Below are 25,105 nucleotides of genomic sequence, written 5' to 3'. Positions count from 1 at the left end.
TAAAAAGTTCCTCCTTCATGGGATATATGCTCCATATTGCCTAAACCATCTTTGGTAATGGAGCACACTATTAAATGGCCTCTTAATTTTATGATGTAACTTGCACCATACAATAGTTGAAGGTCCAAGGTACCTGCCAAAGTAAAGAGGATTTGCTAGACAGAGGTCCCCTAGATCCTAGCGTGTCTCATAGGGTTAGCAGGTGAGCTGGATAATAAAAATACTATTCCCAGTGAACTCCTGAGAGGACAATTAACAGAGAACAGAAGAAAGGTAAGGAAAATGTTATCCCTAGGTTATGACACCAATGGCTAGGACCTCATATATAACTCAAAGTATTTCTGTTAGGTACTAAAGGAGAATTCTAATACAAGAACCCTTGATTCTTTAGTAAATTTTTAACATACTAATATTCTCGATGGCTTGACTTCCTAACATCTGAAGACTAATAAGTACTTCAAAGGTAAATTTCAGCTAATGCATCAATGTGTTACACTCTCTATATCAGAGAGATGCACACTTAGACTTTGTATTTTTACTCTGGCTTAGATTAATTAAACAATTTAAGGTAATTCATGTATCTGAATTTATACGCACTTTATATTACAAAGATTGGGTTGGCCAAAAAGTTCGTTTGGGTTTTCCGTAACATCTTACAGGAAAACATGAACGAACTTTTTGGCCAAACCAATAGCTTAATATTTTATTAAAGGACATTTTAATGCAATAAAAGAGCTGAACCGGGGTGATGTTATTATTTTTGTTAAATTATTTCCTTACAATAAAAGTAACAATGCTTTCACTTATCACTTCTTACTAAAAAATTTGAATTCTCCAAATCAAAAATCTAAAACATAGGCCCTCTACAACATTAGTCTATTTGAAAATTTTGTTCTAAAAGCTGATCCAGAATAAATGGACAAGTGGAAAGAATTTTTACTCTCCAAGTTTTCCAGAAGTTTGTGTTTCTTATAAGTAAAATAAAGTTTAGACATCCAAAATATATTACTTAGGTATTACTAGAATGTTAACATTACTGATGACCAAATTAGACATTAACACAGGTTTCAAGGATAGGTTCTATCTAGAACTCATGATAAAATTTGATACTTGTTCATTACACAAAAAATCAATGACTTTAATGACTATGTGAAAAATACAGATTAATTTACCAGTCTTGAGGCATTAGTTTAAGGGGCTGGTCTACTACTCTGTAAGGAACTGTGACACTAATTGCAGTGCCCCCTGGTTGCATCTGGTCTTTTCTTCTCTGTATTAGAGTTTCATTTTCTCGTTGGCAGCCTTGTTTCTTCTTTTCATCTGATGGGACAAACCTTTCAAAAAACAGAAATGATTCCACAGGAATCGTTAAAAAGAAAAGAAATCGTATTTTGAAATGATTTTTTAAACAATGATAGTTTTAAACCAAAAACATTATTTTTTGATATAAACCCACTCCGCATGTACAGATCATAATGCTTGAAGAGTATGGGTCTTTACTTCCCATGCCAAGTAGAACTCAAGCTCACTTAGGCCAGAAGTCAGTATGTGTGTGTGTCAGTCTCACACACAGACACCCAATTTATATTCCTTCATCTAGCATTTAGTATTCCTCAAGATTAAACAACCATACTAATCCTTGATTTCTCAAATGCTAGTAAGAGGCAAATTTTACTATAACTCAAAGGTCACTTGAAATGGAGTTGACGTGGCTAGCTAGATGACTCAGTCTACCCAGGAGCATCAGCAAACACCCCTTTCCACATGGTAGCCACCACTCCCATCAGGATACAGAACATGTGCAACAGACCAGAAAAGTTTCCTCTTGTACCTTTCAGTAAATCCCCATCCTCCTCCCCCAACAGGAAACCATACAATTCTGCTTTCCATCACCACAGATGAGTTTTGCCTGTCCTACGAATTCATATATGCGGAATCGTACAGAATTGTACTCTTCTTTGCCCAGCTTCTTTCATTCAATTTAATGTTTCTGATATTCATCCATGCTGAGGGGTATATTGGTAGTGAACTAGCAATGAATTCTTTTTTACTGCTGAATAAGATTCTATTGTATGAATATGCCACAATTTGTTTATACATTCTCCTGTGGTACATTTGGGTGGTTCCTAAATTGCGGTTATTACAAATAAAACTACTATAAATACTCTGGTATAAGTCTTTTTGTGGACATATGTTTTCACTTCTCTTATATAAATACCTATGAGTGGAACTGTTGGATCATTGGGTATGTTTAACTTTAAAAGAAACTGTCAGAAAGTTTTCCAAAGTGGGATAAAGTATAAAGAACATTCTAAAGGCATCTCTGAGCTAGCTAGCAAGAAGTAAAGAACTCTTGGGCCAAAGACTGAGTAAAGTAGGGAACTCAAAGAGGTTAGAATAACACTGCAGACTTCTTTCCATCCACGGAAGGCACTGGCAAACTAATTAAACTTAAGCTTTGTCTTTTATTGACACTATATTTCACTAGACTCCTGGAAGAGGAAACAAGGCCCATATTCTGCTCAAGGTAGAGAATCTAACAGAAGTTCCTTCTTACATAAAGCTAGGACTCTGGGGGTTAAGTTCAGTATAATATAAATAATGTAAACTAGAAATAAACCCACTGCCCACCCGTTTTCCTGCCCCCCATGTCCACCCCAGCCCTAACCAACACCCTGACAAGTGCAAGAATAATCAAATCTCGGAATTGCAAATTGGACCTCACTTGGAGTTAAAGCAAGAGTTAACAACCCTGACCACAGTGACTGGTTCAGAAATAAATGTGTTATACAAGCCAGGCAGATAAGACTTAATCCTGGCATTTTTGGTAACCTGGAGTTTCTGATGGTCATCTTTGCCCCTGAAGCAGGAGAACCTGCTTAAGAGACAGAGAGACTAACTCCTGATCACTTCATTTAGCACTGAGTCCAGCTGTGTCAGAAGCTAGGACTAGTTATATTGAGCTAATAAATTATTTTTTGATAAGGCTACTTTGAGTTGGTTTTTAATACTTACAACAAAAAGTGCTCTAATGAATACAACCAGCAATGATACACAACTGATTGGATGGATATTTGTGATCTGGAGAAATATTTTGATATCCACTGACTCATCCAATATTTGCAATTTATTTATTCCACTTTGCATTCTATGAGGGTGAAGGAGTATGGGTGATATGATTAAAGTCATTACTGTTTAAACAAGAACAGTTCTAGTAAAATAATTTTCTTAGTATAAAATGCAAATGAGTTGATATACTGAGGTTAAGTTCCAGATTTTAAGTTTACGTTATTTTGAAAAACAGAACAATTTTATGGATATGTCACAGATTAAAAATATAGTTTTCAGGAATTCCCTGGTGGTCCAGTGGTGGTTAAGACTTCACCTTCCAATGCAGGGGTTGCAGGTTTGATCCCTGGTTGGACAGCTAAGATCCCACATGCCTCAGGGCCAAAAAACCAAAACATAAAACAGAAGCAATACTGTAACAAATTCAATAAAGACTTTAAAAATGGTCCACATCAAAAAAAAAAATCTTAAAAAAAAATATATAGTTCCTTTCTCCTAAATAAAAGAAGCTGAAATCGGGGTGGGGGTGGGGGGGAATTAACAATAATTTCTGAATGTTAAACCTCAAACTGAGAATTTAACTTAAAGCAATGTTAGATTGGCTATGCTCCCAGGTGCTTAGCAGACACAAACACAAATCTTCATTCTGGAACTCAAAGAATTTCCACAAGAAAAAAATTCCAAGGAAAATGAACAGAAATTACTAAATGAAAACCATTAAATGAATATTAAAAAAAACCAAAACTAAACACACAAGGAAATGAGGTATAATGAATGAAACAATAATCAAAAGAAAATGATTAGTAAGGACTTCCAGTGATGCAGCTATCAAAGACCAAACCTGTAAAACAAGCCTACAAATACGTACAGGGAAAAAGAAATTATTTTTAAAAAAGAGAGAGAGACCAAAGATTTGAAAAAGAACTAAACAGGACCACTAAAATAGAAAAAATAAGATATCTGAATTTTAAAATGGAATGACTAGACTAGGGGATGGTCAAAGAAACAAACTACAAGTTATACCTACAGAAATGATCAAGAATGCAGGTGACAGAGCAACAGATGGAAAGTAGAACTGTTTAAGAGACATGGATGATGAAATGAGAAAGTATTAAAGTATGTCTCATTTAAATCCCAGAAAGAAAGAAAAAAGGGGAGATGAAGGGAGAACACACAGGTAATATCTAAAGAGATAAGAGCCAAGACTTCCCAAACTGATGAAAAACACAAATCCATAGATTCAATTCTGAATCCCAAGGTGGGATATATAAGAAATCTACACCTAGGTACACCAGATAAACAAATTTAAAATGATCTTTAAAATAATAAGACAAAGCACATTTCTTTAAAAGGACTGATTACCACAGCTGACCTCTTCATCATCAACAAAGGAAGCTAGAAGGTAGTGCAATAATACCTTCAATGTAATAAGAAAAGAATTAACTCCTCTATGGTTTTCCAGAGTGGTTGAATCATTCTGCACTGCATGTGGCAGCAGGGAACACGAACTATTTATGGTCCAGTGTAAGCTCCAGTAAGCGTTCTGCCTGCTCTTCCCCAGGCCTTAAGTGGTTCCCTCACATGTGTGTGCTGAACAGTATTTGACTAATGCAAGGGGAACCCTCTGCCTACCTCTGGAGCACTCTCTCCGTGCAATCTTTCCTCTTTGGAACTCTGCCCTGTGAGAGGACCATCGTGGCCAGAGTCACAAGTGCCATCCAATCAGTTTATTTTAAATAAACTTATGGTCCCAGTGAAACTTCTCTCAAGATCATGTTTTAAAATGTAAAATGTGCTTTTTCATATTTCCATAATACAACCTTAATTTTGTTATTTAAAATGTTAAAGGTGAAGGCAGGTTTTATTTTATTTCGTTTCATTTACTTAATTGAAGGGCTAGAAAACTGAAGAATCCTCAATTTTACATGAAACCAAACAGAATCTATGCCAACATGAGCTATGGGTTACAGCCAGTACTATAATTGTGTGGAGGAGGTTTCAATTATGCATTAATTACATAGCAAAGCCTCCAGCTGACTCAAGCTGCAGGGGAGATGTCAGCTGCAATGAGGTGTTAAACAATGAAGGGAGTGTTTTAAACTGAGGAGAAAAATTAGGCATGATCTATCCAAAGAAGGTAGTCTTGTTAAATTGTTTGGCTTCTCTGTAGTAAGGCTAAAGAGAAAGATGCTAAAATTTAGTTTGTGATTTCCATGCACTACTTGCTATCTTTATTATAAAATAATATTTTATATTATCAGATCTATTTAAAGAGATGGGCCAAAATAATTATATTTCATATTCATCCAACTGTAGATTACTTGAGGAACTGCAGACTGTAGATTATCTGAGTAATCCACAACACTGTCGGAATACTAAACTTCACAAAAAAAGCCTAATAAAATATAAAAATATAAAACCTAAAAATTCCTTCTTTCCACATTGTTATTAGGGAAAGGTTCACTGAAAATTTCACTCAAAAGTACTAAAGAAAAAACACTATATGAATACACTTGTATGTGCCAGTTACTTAGGTTTTTATACAGCTATTTAAGTCACAGGCACTCAAAATTCAATTCTGCATTTGGTAAAACCTGGAATCAGCAAGTATTACAACTTATTTTGTTACTCATTTTTAATTAGTCATAAGTTATTTAGAAGCAGCATGATTTTCTTTTTGGAGGTGAGGTTGTTTTGTTTCTTTTTTAAGAATCGTCATCGTTATTTTACTGAGAAAGTTAAGCATCTGGAAATTTTAACACAGGATATAGATTTCCTCTTCACTTCTTCAACTATCTTTTACTGATGTCTAGGTTAAGAAAGTATGGTCCCTCCTCCTCCCTCTAGGAGGTATATACATCTAATTATTTAACGTTCATATTACTTTTTTGGTTCTTTAACCAGAATTTGGAAGTGAGGAGAAGACAACCTGAATTTGTTTTAGAACCTCTTCAAGCTCTTCAGCTGGAGCAAAATAATTCACGTTAAAAATTAATACAATAATACCTTCTTCGTTAAAACTTTAGTCAGAGTTTCTATAATTTTCCCCACAGTATTGATATAAAAGAATATACTGTTTTGAAATTTATATTTGAGACTATCTGTAAAGCCTATAGCACTGAAACTGAATTTTTGCTTTCTCAAAATAAATACTGCATTAGTAACACTAATTCTCAACAATAGTTCCATGTCCTATGAAAAGAACAGTTTAAGAAATTACTTACTTCAGGTCCTGTAGAAGGTCCTTTGCATTAAGCATGGTTATTAAAGAGGTGGTAGCTGCAGGAATTATGATAATGGGTGTTCGAGATCCTATAAGGACAAAATTTTAAAGGAGCAAATATGTTATTCAAAGGAATTATAGTTACTTTCCTAATTATAAGTTAAAAGTTTGTAAATTTGTAATTTTAACTCTTTTGAGCTAAAAAATATTTTAGTCAGCAGTGATACTCAGAATATTTAATGATCAGGATGACTTGAGCACTGACTACTCAGAACAGACACCAAACACAAACATTTGGTATAAATGCACAAGCATGCAATCAGCCCTGATTTTGTAAGCTAGCTTACTCACGTTTACTTTTTTAAAGTAAGTTTAGAGTCACAGGCACAACCTTACCTTTCTTCTGATTTGGGGGAGGTCTGGCTTGAGAAACTGTAAGAAAGAAAAAAATTCAAAATGTTGTTATGAAAATCACATTCTTATTTTCAAACCTACAAAGTAAATAAGGCCTAAAATATCTGTATTTATATATGACTAGTTGTAGAATTTTTAAATGTATTGCAATCTTCTTAAATAATATTAAGTTATTTCTCTGCTTCACAAAACCACTACAGTGCCTTAGCACTTCAACAATCAGTGGTCACAAGGAAAGGGGATACATGGGCATTGGTAGGCACTGAGTATCTACATTCATGGATGCTTGGATCTAGAAAAGGAAGCAAATAAATAACTTCTGAATTAACTGATTATACTGTAATAAATGCAAAAACAGAGTACTACAAGAGCATCTAACTCTGGGGGAAGGGCTGGGAGAGGGAAATGTACTTAACCGCTGTGGAGGAAAAACAAAGACATTACTGGGGACTAAGACCTAAAATATTTACCTTTTTCTCTCTTTTTAAAATTTTTTGGGTTTTTATTAGCAGAAGAAAACATTATAGGCAATGAGTCATGTAAAGGTCTTTATTCTGGAATTGCCCGTATTATCAATAATTTTGAATACATGTTATAAAAACATGAATATTTGTATCTTTTCATTATTTGTATATACAATGGACTTTATAATACACAAAAATATTTGTTGGCATAATAATGGCAATATCAGCCTAGTTCAAGATTAACATATTTTACAATAAAAAGTGATGTATGTTCAATTTTCAGTATTTATTCATACAATAAATTTTTATTGACTGCCTTCTACATGCCATGTGCTGTGCTACAATTAATTTTTTTAAATCACACACAAAAAAATTCAACAATTTAAAATTCTAATTCAACATTAGTTCTTAGAGATACCACTTTTAAAGGAAAGCACACACATCTTTGGAATATGTTCCATTTTAAAAGCAGTAAAATGCTAAATTTTAACTAATACTTTGTACTCCTTTATATAGCTATTTCATTGTGAGAAAATATTATGTAGTCCACAAGTATGATTCTTCTAGCCACAGAAAGCAGAGAAGGATATATACAAATACAAGTTCACACACATATTTATTATGGTGTTCTCATCTTTCTTCTTCCTGAGAAAAAAATACTAAAACTTTCTTAAATTATTTTTAGAAATAGTACTCATGGATACATCTGACATGTATACATGGATACAGCTAGATAGTGTCATCTGGAATGTAATACAATCTCAATAAATACTTTGAATTTGCTGGCGGGATACAGGAATGATGGGATGGACAGAGAGATGGATAAACTGTAGACGGGAGCTGCTGAATTGACTAAGGAGAACAAAGAAATCTTCAACTGAAGTACCACTGATTTGCTAAGGGAACCCACAATGGACCCTGGAATACAGGAAAAGATTCTCTCAAATCAAGGCTGAGAAGACTTAATGTAGCAAAAACACAAAGTATAAAAGCTCACATATTAAAAATAAACTTTAGGTGTTTAGTAAAAAAACAAATACAATTAAGGACCAAGACAGGGACATGAAGATGAACATGCTAAGGATAAGCTTGATTTAAAGGATGGGGGAGCAAAGAGCAGAATAATACGAGTCCACAAGGAGAGTGATGGAGAGCAAGAGCCTGTACTCGGATGATCTCGATTCTATCCCCACTGTGCCGCTTCACAGGCAAATTACCCCAGCACGCTAAGATGAATGCCGCTCAGCTTCAGTTGTCCCCAACCATAAATCAGAGATAACAATTTCTACATCTTGATTCTGTTTTAAGAGTCTTAAAAACATCAAGGCAAGTTGTCCAGGTCCTGGGCCCTGGGCATATTTACCATTCACTGAACCTCGTGGCCCCCGCTGACGTAAACTGCTACTGCTGCTTGTGCCTCTACCACTACCACTGCCTTCCGCAAACGCAATGACCAATTGTTTACAAGCTGAGAAGAGGCAACTACTGTTACTATGCTTGATTTCAAATATAATTAATATTCTTTACTTAAATATTTATTCACAGCCTATGTACAAGGCACTCTGCTAGGTTCTTATTTTTATGATGATAAATAAAACAGAAATAATCCCTGCCCTCAAAGACTTTTCAGTAAAATAGGGGAACCAGACCATAACAAATAGGCAAACAAACACATATAAACAAATTTGAATACATAATATTAAGGAGCAAAGAGAATATACACTGATATTAAAGTGTCCTTTAGACAAAATGCTTAGAAAAAGCCTCTCAAAGAAAATGGCATTTAAGCTGAGGTTTGAAGGACAAAAAAGAGCCAACTTGCAAAGAACAAGTGAAAGAACAGTCTTGGTAAGAGGTAGGAATGTGGGCAAATGCCAAAGGCAGGAAGAAACTGTCATGCTTATGGAACTGCAAATGTGCAGACAGACCATGGGGACAAAAGGAAGAGTGGCAGGAGATGAGGTTAAAAATACACATAGGAGCCACTTTATGTATGGCTTTCTAGGCAACGTTAAGTTTGTTATTTAAGTGCCACTGGAAAACCCTGTAATTTTTAAGCCAGAAAGTGACATAATTTGATTTTCACATCACACCTTCTGTAAGGGAAAAACAATAAATTTAGATAAGGGATCAAAAGGGGGACAACCATGGGGCTTCCCTGGTGGCACAGTGGTTGAGAGTCCGCTTGCCGATGCAGGGGACACGGGTTTGTGCCCCGGTCCGGGAGGATCCCGCATGCCGCGGAGCAGCTGGGCCTGTGAGCCATGGCCGCTGAGCCTGCGTGTCCCGAGCCTGTGCTCCGCAACGGGAGAGGCCACAACAGTGAGAGGCCCGCGGACCGCAAAAAAAATAAAAATAAGAGGGACAACCGTGAAAGCAGGAAGCTCAGTTAGGACTATCACCGATATTCTATAGTGGTGCTACCCAAATTATGTGCGGTTAAGCATAAGGTTTTTCTGTAAACTTTCCAAGGTCAACTAAATAAAATACAGTAACAATGAACAGGTAGAAAACTGGCCATGCACCTGGATGTTGTGCCAGTACTGTACCCTCAATTCCTATCTGTATCTTGTTAGGGACCAGAACTAAACAGGTAATGGACTAATAACAATACTTTAAGATGCACTAGTCTACAGAAATGCTGGTGGCTTAGACTTAAGTTGTGGCAGTGGAGATACAGAGAATAGATAAATCTGAAATACAGAAAAGGTAAATTTGACAGAACTCACTGACATATTAGATGAGAGGAATAAGCAAATGTGAAAAATAAAGAGTAACTCCTAAGTCTTGGACTTAAGAAACAGAGTTGATAGCAGTGTCATTTATTCATGAAGAAGCAGAAGAATGTGAAGTAAGACATCTTGGGAAAAATATCAAAGAGCAAAGGTTTTAAGGTTTAATCAGTTTTAAGATGCCTACAGCACATCCAAATGTTAAACAGTTAACAGATGATACCAGAGGTAGGAAGAATTAGGGACAGAAGTTTGAAAATCATCAGCACATAGATTTAAAACTATGGAATGGGGTAATCCAACCAACACCTAGGTTACAAAGTGGATCACTGAACAGGGCTAACTCTCTCTCTCAATCTCACATGAGCAGTAAGCAGATAAACTAGAGTTACAGAGTCATGGGTACTCACCTACCCATTTCAGAAGACCTATGAAACAGAAGTAAAGAATGAAAGATGGAGAAGTGAAGTATGTGATGTACACGCATTAGAAAGAGGCAGCAAGAGCAGGGATATGTGCAAGAGATTCATGTGGCTATAAAAGGAAACAACATTAAGTTCCAGGACTGTAGCTTATCAAAGGCTTGTGTTTCTTAATTCACTGGAAGGCATGTGCCTCTTGTTAGTTATATTCCCTAAATGAATGTTTAGAAGTTGGGAATAATTGTAAACACTTTAAAATATTAAATTGACCCAGGGACTTGCCTGGCACAATTAGTGCTAAATAAATATTTGATGAAAGAATAAATAAGAAAAAATGATCAAAAATGGAACACCATGGGACTTCCCTGGTGGTCCAGTGGTTAAGAATCCGCCTTCCAATACAGGGGGTGCGGGTTCAATCCCTGGTCAGGGAACTAAAATCCCACATGCCTTGCAGCACAGCCAAAAAAAAAAAAAAAAGGAACACCATCCTTGAGTTCCTTCACTGAAGGAAAAAAGAATAGGTAGTTCAGTCCCCTATTTCCAAATAATTCAAACTCTACCTAACAAATAACAGTATGTATCTATGCTGTCTCATGTATAACGTTACATTGCCAGAAATGTTTTGTGTGGTTTTCTTTTATTTTTCAATTTAAAAAAGATAATCCAGGTGAACATGCCATATATTGCACAATATGCCTTCAAAATTGGGCATCACCCAATAAGCAAATACATTTAACAATCTGCAAAACAAAAATTCACTGATCAAGACAAAGATGACAAACTGCTAACACCCACTCAACTCAGGTCTTACTGACAAATGAGTATTAAAAACTTATAAAATAATAAATCACTGCTTTTGGAATGGTGGGTAGGGATTGTGGACCTATGGGAATCAATCAGTGAGTAAAAGAAGAGGAGACCTCACATGGATGGGCGTCAGAGTATTTGTTATGAGACATTAGATAAGATTAATTTCAACCATTTTAATCACCATGGCAGAACAATCGAAAAAGAAAGATGGAATATTAGGAGCTGAAAAGACCCACAGCTCCTTACCTCACATGTGACCTTCCCCAGGACCAAATAACTAACTAGCTGGTAGAACCCAGCTCCCTTTGCTTTATTACATGGCACATTTGAACAAACGGGTTTACTCAGGTATTAGTGCCACCCCTACCCCTTTCCTTTGTCTGCCTAATGATTTTGAGAAAATGTGAAATGGAGACAGTTATTTATCACACAGCACAAAACAGAGTTAGAATCCTCAGGTGGTGATTTCTTCCTTTTTATACCATTTCTGAATTTCTCATGTGATCTTCTTTAGTCTGACCAACTACAGCCTGCCATCCCCCCCTTCCAAGGGAAAACAAATAATTCTGTATCTATCATTCAACTGCCTTCACAATATTCCTCTACTTTGCAGGCTATATTCCTTGGGTCCAACTCAGTCTGCCCATTCTTATTTCCTTGACTTTTTTCTTCATTCCTGAAAAGAGCTCCTTTAGCTTCTCCTAGTTTCTGGCACTGAGTACATGGAAGGCATTCAAATAATATTTATTAAATTTAATTGCTCTTCCTTATATTCTCATTAACAGCTTTTGGTATGGTCTTCTCTACTGAAAAATAGTGCCATGGTCCTGTCATCTGAAAGAAATTACATCCAATGTGCTCCAAATTTAACAAAGATTTCAAACAAACCCGTCATTTAAAAAAAAAGTAAATACTAGTCATGTCAAGACCCAGGTTTATGGATCCAAGACACAGTGAAAGAGCCTACAAAACCATCCCAATATAAACCTCTTAACATCATGCTTTTAAAGTGCTTCCAGAAATTTGAATACCTGTAATCTACATAATTTTAGAATTAGCCTATGTGCGAATGTACTATGAATAAAAAGATATACAAATCTGCACTACTGACACTAACAAACTGAAAAGGAAGATCACCCAGTCAAATTCCTGACTGTGCCTTTTCAATTCTTTTCATTTTCTTCATAGCCACTTTTAACAGCACTGATACTATGCTAAATGTAAAAATAAAACAAATGAACACTAAAATCAAACCCAAAACACCTAAAATGAATATAGCGTTCATATCTACATGCATTTATAAAGATCAATCTTTTTAGGTACTAGGAAGAGGAAAAGAAAATACTGCTAACATACTGGGTTGCCAAAAAGTTCGTTCAGTTTCTTCCATAAGATGTTACAAAAACCCGAACAAACTTTTTGGCCAACCCAGTAACTTCAATACTACCCTTGCTTATTAACATACATATTTTAAAAAATGATTATGGAACCTAATATGCTCAATAACACAGATATCTGAAAATCTAAACATCAAAGCTGCTTATCAGTCTATTAAAATTATGGTTCTATGCTTCTGTAGGAGAAAACAAAAATCACATCCACCATACTATCATGGAATTCAAACAAGGAATTTGATGGGGGAATGGGTACATAATAAATAGCTTTTCAAAACATGTTTTTAAAATCTTAAAAACCTTTTCTTGAAAATTTTCTTTAACTCTTCAACTATACCTATTTACTCAAGTAAATGTTCTTATACTAGTTTTGAAGTATTTTACATAAAATTTCAATTCCTTCAAAGCATTATACATTATCAAAATTTTTCACTGTCATGATTATAGAAAAAATCAAAAAGTTTTATATTTTTACCTGGTCTTGGTACCGGCTGTGCTGCAGGAGTCTGCGTCTTACGGGCCGAGGCACCCTCCTTTAAAAGAATAAAAATGGGTATGTTAAAGTTCCTTTGCATGATAAACACTTTCATTTAATTACTGCAAAGAAATTCCATATCTCTCTCAGTCACTCCACTAAAAAAAAAAAAAAAAAAAAAAAGGAAAAACCTCCCCTTATCTTTTATGCTATTGGTTGTGAAGTAGTAAGAGAAATTTTTAGTGGGAATATATTTAAATTGTTACCATTCAGTAGTTATTGTAAGTAGGCAGTATTTTTCAAATACTCAATGATTTGCTTAATTGCTGGCAATTATAATATTCTCAGAAATGTCGTTACCAGTTTAAAAATCAAGTCAATCTTTTTTTCCCTTAAAGAGTCTCAAAATGAATAAATGATACATAATCTCACATGTGAAAGATGAAAGTGTTACCTTGAGTTCATTTAAAAAAATGCAAATATTTCAAATTAAATGCGTTTTAAAATATTCAGGGGAAATAATCCATTTATAAAGATGAGATTTGTTACATTTAAGAGTAGTTGAAAATATCTTAAAAACTGAATAACAAATCTCAACTAATTACTAAGCATGTAATATATACAAGGAAATATGCTATGTATTGAAGTACATCAATTATATACTCAAGAATAAATGCCTCTGAAATGCTTAAGATACTTCAAAAGTTATCTATATATTTAGTGCAATAGTTTCAATCATATTCACACTAAATTCTTCATTAAACCATTTTTCTTTATAGAAAGCTACAAGTGTAAATTTCAAAAACAACTAGTAACTCATGGAGATTTTATTCTAGTTGTATTCAAGTGAAGGAAATTTGATAAATATCATGGAAGTTACATAAATCCATAATAATAAAAATCACTACTACAACCACAGAAACATTTCTAAAGAAGTCCTGCTAAACAATGTTAATTTTAATCATATTACATTTTCTTCAAAAATTTGGAATGGTAAAATCATTTGGAATGATAAGCTATCCCAAAGCATCTTTTTTTTTTTAATGATTATAAAAATTAGTACCAACACAGAGAATGTATTTCACTTGGAATTCGGTGGGATTCCTGGCATTCAGTTAAAAAGCCAAAGAAACCATTCTTTACTGCAAAAAATAATAGCAGCAGAGGCAACTAGCAAAAACTTTTTGGGGAAAAAAGGTACCCGAAGACAGCAGAACATCCTTTTCCAATATTTTCACTGTTATGCATTTAGTTATACATTGTGTGGTTGAAACTGAGTCACTCTGGATGCTGGTTTCATGGATGTGTTAAGTTTGTGAAAATTTGTCAAGCTTACTAATGATATGGTCATTACACTACAAGTAAATTATATTCAAGTAAAATTTTAAATGTAAAGAAAGTGAGTTATTATTAAGGTGGAGAGCATATTAAACATTTAACTTCATTTAACATGCTGAAATTTCTGATTTATATTTTTCTCTAAGTTCATGTTAGGGGACACAACGGCTTTTACTCCTCTTTGTAAATCTAGTACCTAGAACACTCAACAAATGTGTGTCATATTGAACTGAGTCTAGACTTTTAAAAATCAGAAGCCAAGGGATAATCATTAAATAGAAATTAACTAGACATTATATAATAAAATAACAAGATTAAGCTTTAACCATATTACTTTTAAATCCTTATATGTAAATACAGACTCACTGGGTATGGTTTAAGTACACAGAGAAGGAAGAAAAATAAAGGAAATGAGACAGGAAAAACAATGAGCACACACATATGGAGACCTCTTTCTGTCTGCATTTGACTATAAGGCTGGTTGAATCCAAATCAAAGCCCTCTTCACCTGAATAGAGTAGACTTAGATCAAAATCACTAGAATACAGTACTAGAATGGAAAAGAAAAGTCTTTTCCATTACAAATTATTACCCTTAAGTATTTCTGTCTTCAAAACTAGACCCCTTTAAATATCAATAATGGGCATTTTATGTTTACCAAGTAAGCAATCTTTGCTTGATGACCCCTTCCCGTTCCAAATCATTCCTTTTGGCAATAATCCCCTGGTTCCTGGTCACTGGGCAAGACATATGTCCTGGGCTAGGTCTACTGAGAGTTCTTCTTTGATATGTGTTTTATAAATTGGAGCTCGCCAGTCACAAGGCTATAAGGAGGTTAAGTCTAAAATTACAGATAACCGTGTCTTTTGACCCATGGAGAAAACCCAACTGCAGAAGGACATAATGAAGTTACTGTTAAGGAAAACACTGACTGAAACCACCCACCCTGGCCAGGCAAGGACAGTAACAATCTACATGAGTTATTTTATGACAGAAGATCCTGTAAGGAACACGGAACTAACAAGACACCACCAACCGGAAGAATATGGGAAAGGTCAAAAGGACAGAGATGCCAGTCCACATGTCCTACCAACCTCCCAGAATCCTCCTCACTGGAATCCATCTTGGCTGAGCGGTTCCACGTGCCACGAGAAAGGACCCTGTGTCAGAATGATTGGCCAGAGACAACCTGGAAACTAATCCCATCACCATAAAGCCTGAAACTGTAAGCCACGTGGGAGAGCAGTCCTCCTGGGTCACCTTACCCTCCTGCTCTCCGCCAGGACGCCCCTTCCCAATAAAGTCTCTTGCTTTGTCAGCACGCGTGTCTCCTCAGACAATTCATTTCCAAGTGTTAGACAAGAGCCCACTCTCGGGCCCTGGAAGGGGTCCCCCTTCTTGCAACATTACCAGCATACAAGAAAACACATGGAATACAATATCCCTCATAATATCTGGCCTGTAAGACCTATTCTCCTGCTAACTCTTCTTGATTCTAAGAGCCATTAAAATCCCTCATCTCATTCTATGCACCCCACACAAACAATTTTTGTCTTAACTAGTTGAGCAGAATCTGTTAATTGCAACCAGAAGAGTGTTATCTAATTTTGTTTTCTCAGATTCACTGAAAATTCTGAGTTGCCAAAAGTCACTATGGTATAACTTCGCTTAATTCTGAAGTAAACACACACAAATAAGCTCAAACGCACACAATCATACACAGCTATGACACTTCAGTAGGCTGTGGGCTCCTGGAATGAAAACCGGGAGACCTTCACTAATCACGTCGTTAGTTCATGGCCATTTCTAGGACGCCCTAGCCAATACTAAGAGCTAAAAGCTCATTCTACTCTGACCTGCATTATTTTGAAATAAATTTGTGTAAGTCATTGCATAAAGGACCTCAGAAACCATATAGTCCAATCCCAGCACCCTTTACTCTAAAGATGAAGAGACAGAGGTGAAATAGTTTTTCAAAGGCTACATAGTGGTATATCTGGCATATATTAAGAAACAGAAATAATAATTGGCAGTATCATGGAGTAAACCGACAGTTCTATATTTTTAAAGATATCTGGATTGGGGGGAAAATACTACTCAGCTGGGAAAAGAAAAGTAACAGCACAAAAACAACTAAAAGAGCTGACAAGTTGTGCCAACTGGAGAGGAAAACCTGCTTTCTCTTAAAAAGTCAGAATCATTACAATTTCACTAAGACTTGAGGCATTCTGGAAAAGAAGTAACTGATAAAAAGGGATGGGGGAAATAGTGATAGAATCATATTTGCAAAATGTAACAAGACAAAAACAAAGTAAACTGTTTACAGTCCTTCCTTGCCTTCTTTTAGCAAATGAGATAACCTAAAATCTTCTGGTATTGGGAGACAGAACAGTGGTATTTGCTGTTTAAACAAGTAGAAAATAAAACCATAATATAAAATATCATAAGAAAGAATATTTGTTACAAGTATCAGTATGCAAAATATACTATTTTAATTTTGAAAATTGCTATTTATATGAAACTTAATGAAATACTGAAATTGCTTAATGAGGAAAACATACAGAATATATATGCAGATTCTAGGAGTTTATAATCTACCTCTTTGACTACTGTACTTATGAGAGGAAAAGTAATATGTTTTAAAAAGTAAACAAATACTAATTTACAGTTGCATGTTTTTTCTTTTTAAAAAGTAACTCATTCCCATGAAATCTGGATTTGATATTCAGAATTCTCAAGTATCAGGATTTTTTTCTTTCAGCAACTGAATTTTTAAGTTCACTGAGTGAGTCTTCAAGTATTTTGGAAAAACTATGTACAAAAAGGAAACTGCAACTCTGAGCAAATCACAATGAGGCTGAAAAGCACTACGGGTTTCAGGAACAAAACACTTCAACACAAATTTTAAGTAGACTTGTCATAACCTGGGGGCATATGTATACAATGTTTGCCAATACAGAAAACAGCTGACACATTTCTAAAATATAGTATAGTATATCTATACAGGCATATCTCAGAGATACTGCAGGTTTGGTTCCATACTACTGCAGTAAACTAATATCACAATAAAGTGAGTCACAAAATTTTTTGGTTTCCCAGTGCATATAAAAGTTATGTTGACACTATACTGTAGTCTATTAAGTGTGCAATAGCATTATGACTTTAAAAAATGTACATGCCTTAATTAAAAAAAACTTTATTGTTTAAAAATGCTAGCCATCCTCTGACAAGGAGGGTTGCCACACCTTCAATTTATTTAAAAAAAAAAAAAAGCAAAGCACGTAGTATAATAAAACGAGGTATGCCTGTTAAATATATAGATTTGATACCTCTATCAAATTTCTCATTATGCTATATAACTACTTGTCTACTTCTTACAACCAGACCATCAATTACTTGAGGTCAGGGACTGTCCATCACATGTCCAATGCCTGTTATAGAGAGCCTGATGCATGGTATATATGCTTAATAAATATACATTAAGTAATTAATTAAAACAAATCCATACCTTAGCATTACTGATTCACTAGTGTTATACTGGTTAAACTGCTTTAATCTGTTAAATGAAGATGGTAAAAATATCACAGAAGATTACTGAAACAAAATTTATTTATTCATTCCACATACTTTCACCGAGAGCATCAAGTACCAAACAAGAAACTGGGAATGCAGCAGTATAAACAGAAGCCACGTGGTCCCTGCCCTTATGAGATTGGCAATCTAACGGAGGAAGCCAGTGACTGAATAAATGAAGAGAAGTTGAAAAATTAGAAATATAATTACATATGTATTTAATTATTCATAATGTGCATATATGTGTATTTGTCTGTAAGTGTATATGTGTGTATTTGTCTGTAAGTGTGTATGTATGTCTGTGTGTCCAGCTCACTGCCCAAAATAAAGAGCCTAATAACTGTTAAACCATCTTCTTTCCATAAAGAGACATTCTCTATACAAAGATAAGAAAAGAACTAGCAAACCAAATTCAGCAGCATACTGAAAAGATTATACGCCATGACCAAATGGGATTTATTCCTGGAATACAAGGATGGCTCAACATATGGAACTTAATCAGTGTAATAAATCACACCAACAGAACGAAGGGAAAATAAGCTCATGATAAAACTTCATGATCATCTCAATTAATGCAGAAACAGCATTTGACAAAAGTCAACATTCTTCCATGATTTAAAAATTAAAACCCCTCAACAAACCAGGAACAGAAGGAAACTTCCTCAACATCATAAAGGCTATATATATATGTGTGTATATATATGAAAAATCCACGGTTAACACCATACACAATGATGAAAGACTGAAACCTTTTCCCCTAAGATCAGGAACAAGATGTCCACTTTCCCCACTTCTACTCAACATAGTACCTGAAGTTCTAGCCAGAGCCATTAGTCAAAAAAAGAAATAAAAGACATCCAAAATCTGAAAGGAATTGATAAAAGTATCTCTTTGCAGATGACAAGATGTATATGTAGAAACCTAAAGATTCCCGGGGTGGGGAGGTTGTGCAGGGAACAGATGCCCTACCACAATTAATCAACTATTTCAGCAAAACTGCAGGGCGCAAAATCAACACACAAAAACCCACTGCGCTTCTATACGCTACCAACGAGCAATCTAAAAAAGAAACGAAGGAAACAACCCCATTTGTAATGGCTTTTAAAAAATCAAATACTCCAGAATAAATTTAACCAAGAAGCAAAAAAACTTGTACACTGCAAATTACAAAGTGTTGCTGAAAGAAATTAAAGCCATAAATAAATGGAAAGACATCTATGTTCATGGACTGCTAGAATTAACTATATTAAGATTTCAATACTACCCAATGCAATCTACAGATTTAACACAATCCCTGTCAAAATCCCAAAGGTGTTTTTGCAGAAAGAAAAACTCATCCTAGAATTTATACAGAATCTCAAGGAACCCCAAGGAGGCAAACTAATTTTGAAAAAGAAAAAAGTTGGAGGACTAAAACTTCCAGATTTCAAACCTTACTACAGAGGTACAGTAATCAAAACACTGTAGTAGGGCATAAAGACAGACCTATACACCAATGGAATAAGACAGCCCAGAAATAAACTTTCACATACATGAAAAGTGCTAAGTCCATGCAATGGGGAAAGGACAGTCTTTTCAACAAATGATGCTGGGAAAACTGGATATGCACATGCAAAAGAATGAAGTTGGACCATTATCTTATATCATATACAAAAATTAACTCAAAATGGATCAGAAGCCTAAATTTAAGAGCTGAAACTTTAAGACTTATAGAAAAAATCAAAGAGTAAAAGCCTCATGACATTAGATTTGACATCAGATTCACGGATATGATACCAAAAAGTACAGGAAACAAAAGAAAAAGGTAAACTGGACTTCATCAAAATTAAAAGCTTTTATGCATCAAAGGACACTATCAACAGAGTGAGAAGTCAACCCAAAGAATGGGAGGAAATACTTGCAAATCATTTATTTGATAAGGAATTAATATCCCAGACATTTGGTTATAATATTATTCTGGATGTGTCTGTGAAGATGTTTCTAGATAAGATTAACATTTCAGTCAGCAGACTGAGTAAAGGAGATTGCCCTCCCCAAAGGAGATGGGACTCATCCAATCCACTGAAGGGCTGAACAGAACAAAAAGGCAAAATAAAAGAGAATTCACTCTGCCTGGCAGTGGTCAAGCTGGGACATGGGTATTCTCCTGCCTCAGCCTCAGACGGGAGCTTACACCAGCGGCCCTCCTGGCTCTCAGTCCTTCAGGCTCAGACTGAAGCTATACCATCCCATCAGCTTCCCTGGGTCACCAGCCTGATGACTGTAAATTCTGGGACTTTTTAGTCTCCCTAAGCACATGTGCCAATTCCTTATGATCGATCTATCTATCCTATTGATTGTTCCTCTGGAGAACCCAAACTAATACAGCAATAAAAATTTGGATCAAAAGAGAGGAAACGAGAGTGAGACAGAACACAAAATCTTTAAAGAGGTATTCTTTCATACTGGGAAAATGTCAGGTTTTTAAAAATTGTTTATCTGTAGATTAAAAAATTACATCCACATGAATGTAGATGAAATGTTAATCACAGCACTGCAATTAGAAACAAACCAAAGCATGTGTATTGATCTCCTTTAACACCAAAGTCTATAATGATCACATACTTTCTGGTACAAATGAACAATTCTTTCTCACTGAGTTTTAATAAAAGCATTATCATTCTCACTTAAAACTGGCAGAATTGTTTTTATAGTGGCAGAGGGATACGGGTAAGGTAGAAGGTCCACAGGCTCATTTGTGTAGCTTATGGATCCATGGACTAAAAACAAATACACTGATGTTAACTAGAGACAGAATAAATCAGTGCAAAAAAAAAAAAAAAAGCTTGATTTACAAGTCTTGAGCTCTAGGTTCTCGCTTTGGCCCTGCCACATTAAGAGTAGACCTTTGAGAAAAATCACAACCTCTCAGGGTCTTAGTTACCTTGCCTGTAAAATGAGGAAACTAGATTTTTAGATGACCTCAAAGGTCCAATTCTGCTCTGAAATTCCATTATTCTAATGTAAGTAATACCTTTTCAATAGGAACAATGCCATTACAGTACAACCCGAAGGGTCCAATTAACTGATTAAGTTTGAAGACATAATTCAATGTTTCTTCAAACGCATACAGCTCATAATTTTGCTCTATAGCTTATAAATTTGCTCTTCTTTTGTTTCGTGTGAATAAATAATATTCTCCTGACCAGCTCCCTCTATCGAAGGTTACACGTTTGGAATTATATTAATTTCATTGTTTTGGGAACCAAAGATTATAGCTACTGGCAATACAGGTAGAAAGGGAAATAACAATATTGTAAGCTTTAAAAGAAAATATTCAATGTTTTACCATTTAATGATTCAAGAAACTGACTGAGGAAGCTAAAATAAAACAGAGACCTGTACATACTTAACTATCTGAAATCACACATACTGAGACAGGCAACTGAAATGTCGTGAAACATTATAAATTCCAGAGATGTTAATAAATACAAATTCTGTGAAAAGTTACAGAGGAAATACAGATAAAACTCAAAGTCTACTATGAGGATATTTATGAAAAAGAAACATACTCAATATGTTAATTAATAAGTAATCAGGGAGACACTAAAAAAATGGAGGGTACAAACAGAAATATATAAATTTTCATTTTTAAAATTTTAGTTCACTAAAACTCAGGGACTGTATTATCTGTGAGCCCTCTTTTTATTTATTAAAAGGGAATAAAATATTAGAAATACATAAAAATTAAACAGATAAAAATGTAACATAAAACCAACTACAGGGCTTCCCTGGTGGCACAGTGGTTAAGAATCCGCCTGCCAATGCAGGGGGACACAGTTCGTGCCCTGGTCCGGGAACATCCGACATGCCTCGGAGCAACTAAACCCATGTACCACAACTACTGAGCCTGCGCTCTAAAGCCCCGCGAGCCACAACTACTGAGCCCATATGCCACAACTACTGAAGCCCGCGCGCATAGAGCCTGTGCTCCACAAGAGAAGCCACCGCAATAAGAAGCCCGTGCACCGCAACGAAGAATAACCTCTGCTCGCCACAACTAGAGGGAGCCCACGCGCAGCAACAAAGACCCCATGCAGCCAAAGATAAATAAAATAAAATAAATTTATTTTTTTTAAAAAAACCAACTCCAAAAAAAAAAAAAACCAACTCCAATTGGGAAGATCAAAAGTATCAAAGCAGTGAAACTGAGTGAGACCACAGTGAATTGTACAAGACAAACTCTACCTGAAGGGAAAAACTGTAAATAACTATATAACATTTACTTCTAGTTATCTGTGCCATCTTTATAATGATTTGTGTACCCATCAAGTCTAGAAATCTCTTGAAAAAAAGGAAGCTAATGATGCAGTATCTCATATGCTCCTGTAATTTGTGTATATGCTTAATGTATTTGCTGAAAGTAAGTGAATCCGTTGGGCATCCTCTAAGAAATTAGGGAGGGGAAGAAATCAAACCCTAAAGTCAACCCTTACCCCTTCCTAATCCTATAACCTTTGCCTGTCTCTTTTGCAAAGTTTTGAAAACTTTGCAAAGTTTCTTTATACTAAAGTCCCTATTGCCAACCAGACCATAAACAATCATTCTGAAGACAGCTACGTTACGTCCATGAATTTAGAATCAAGTATACTCAATGTTCCCAGGTCATCTCAAAGAGGCCCTTTGGAGAAAACATTCTATTTAGTTACTTCTGTCTTTTGCATTCCTTCCTTATCTACTAAAGCTATTAAATAAGAAGCATTTTTCAATATTAATAATTTATATTTGAGTAACTATGCTTCTTTGTGAAGTTTTAGTGCACTTGTAAGTTCTAACATATTATATCTACCTGAATTTACAAACGGTCACACTTCGTAATGAATTAATAGTGTTAATATTTTTAAATACTCATGTGCTGGGGAGCAGGGAGTCAGGAGTAAGACGCCTGAAACAATTTAAAGGTGCAGACCTAGTAGGCTTCACAACTCTATGTAAGAAATATTTTACACTGACCCCTCTAACAATTTAAAATTAAATGCACAGGTAACATTAACCTATGTATGTAAAATTTTTAATGGAAACCAATATCCTAGCAATATACTCTGTATTACAATTATGCTTTAGATTCATTTAAAGAACACACACACACACACACACACACACACACACACACACACACACACACACACACACACTCTGAGACACTCAGAAGGCCTTGCTGTTTTCAAAGATTGTCTCCCACACTATAGACTACCTTCCCTGGCCACACTCACTAAATGCCCTTCAATTATTTTGTCAGCCAAACACACCTTCCCTCGTAAACTTCTAGAACACCTCCTAGAAAAGTAGTATCAAGCCCAGTACTGCCTTCATTGATAACCCCAGCTCTAACCTCTAAGACTATTCCATGTGTGTCAAACAACAACTGAAAGATTCTAGTTGATTCGTGCTAAAAAGAAACAGCTATGCTACTGAGAAACCAAAGAACAGGGGCTTCCCTGGTGGCACAGTGGTTGAGAGTCTGCCTGCTGATGCAGGGGACACGGGTTCGTGCCCCGGTCTGGGAGGATCCCACATGCCGCAGAGCGGCTGGGCCCGTGGGCCATGGCCCCTGGGCCTCCGCGTCCAGAGCCTATGCTCCGCAGCGGAAGGGGCCTGCGTACCGTAAAAAAACAAAAAAAAACCCAAAGAATATACAAGCAAAAAGGCATACCTCGTTTTATTGCACTTTGCAGATACATTTTTTTACAAATTGAAGGTTTATGGCAACCCCATGTTGTCAGATCATGGTTTTAGCATTTTTAAATTAAGAGATGTACATTATTTTTTTTAGACATAATGCTATTATTGCACAAAGTATACTGTAAACATAACTTTTCTATGCACTGGGAAACAAAATGCATGTGACTCACTTTATTGCGATTTCACTTATTACAGTGGTCTGGAATTGAACCCCAAATATCTCTGAAGTGTGCCTTTACTATTTTTTTTAAATTAATTAATTTATTGGCTGCGTTGGGTCTTCATTGCTGCACGCAGGCTTCCTCTAGTTGCGGCGAGCAGGGGCTGCTCTTCGTTGCAGTGCACGGGCTTCTCATCACCGTGGCTTCTCTTGTTGCGGAGCACGGGCCCTAGGCGCACGGGCTTCAGTAGTTGTGGCACGTGGGCTCAGTAGTTGTGGCTCGCAGGCTCTAGAGCGCAGGCTCAGTAGCTGTGGCGCACGGGCTTAGTTGCTCCACAGCATGTGGGATCTTCCCAGACCAGGGCTTGAACCCAAGTCCCCTGCATTGGCAGGCGGATTCTTAACCACTGAACCACAGCGAAGTCCCTGCCTTTACTATTAAAGTACTTGCCAAATTACTGCTGATTTTAGATGCTTACATTTTCCCTTAGGATCATTAACAGTTTGTATGAATTAAACCAGATAAAGGTGTCTACAGTTAGTTTTGAAAGAGACTTTAAATTTAGCTCTGCTTTCAAGTCTAAAGAAATTCTTAAACAATATGAGAAACTGCAGCACAAGCTTGTGAAAACTGAAGGAAAGAGTAAGGCAGGCAAACACTGACACTTGTGGTCATTCTGAGATTGCTAATTTGCAATCAGCTAATTCCTGCTTTGAGTTCAACGAAAAGCAAAACTGGTTCATAAATCTTATATTAACTTCAAAGGAAAATGCCACATTCTTAATAAACACAATAATTTTTTTTTCAAAAATGGAAAACTACTAATATTAAATAGCCAAAAATATGCTATTTGTCCAAATCCTTTATGCAATGAAAAAGATGTCATCTGATTTTGAGTCAAAACAGTCAAGAGATATAAACTCCAAGCAAACACTGCTACGCAAAATTGCTGATTGATCTCAATAAAATTAAAATTGGTATCTAAATAACTGTGTCAAATGGAATTTTTCAGAGTAGTACGTTGGAAATTACACCTAATCCAAAACATTAAGATTTTTCTCCAGCACTGGAAAAAGATAGCTAGTTCTTCAGGTGAAATAAATGGCTTGCATTTAGGGGCTAAAGAGTCAGACTAAAGCACAAACAGGAATGGAGACTAATGTAGGGAAAACCAGATTCATGTTCCCCTCCTCACATTACTCAAGGCTATTAGCTCATTCTCAGTGAACAGAAATCACCCACCATGGTTGAAGTGTTCTCCCCACAACCCTTTCTCCCTTGTTCTTTTTACCAAGGACATTTAGTT

The 25,105-nt window shown here is 35.7% G+C and overlaps 1 protein-coding gene across 1 annotated transcript in view; it reads right to left on the bottom strand.

The window, feature by feature from the left end:
• The window catches only part of CDC73 (cell division cycle 73), a 91,086-nt gene that overhangs the window by 12,951 nt on the left and 53,030 nt on the right, over nucleotides 1-25,105 (bottom strand). The window contains exons 11-14 of the mRNA XM_067729780.1: nucleotides 13,007-13,064; nucleotides 6,689-6,724; nucleotides 6,294-6,381; nucleotides 1,173-1,334 (exon numbers count right to left, since the gene is read on the bottom strand). Coding sequence (XP_067585881.1) covers nucleotides 1,173-1,334; nucleotides 6,294-6,381; nucleotides 6,689-6,724; nucleotides 13,007-13,064 — 344 coding nt within the window. The remainder of the gene's footprint in view (nucleotides 1-1,172; nucleotides 1,335-6,293; nucleotides 6,382-6,688; nucleotides 6,725-13,006; nucleotides 13,065-25,105) is intronic.

Source organism: Pseudorca crassidens, chromosome 2 (assembly GCF_039906515.1).
Source record: "Pseudorca crassidens isolate mPseCra1 chromosome 2, mPseCra1.hap1, whole genome shotgun sequence".
Lineage (NCBI taxonomy): Eukaryota > Metazoa > Chordata > Mammalia > Artiodactyla > Delphinidae > Pseudorca > Pseudorca crassidens.
Note: the sequence above shows the minus strand (reverse complement) of the source record. Positions and strands in the feature narration are given on the sequence as shown.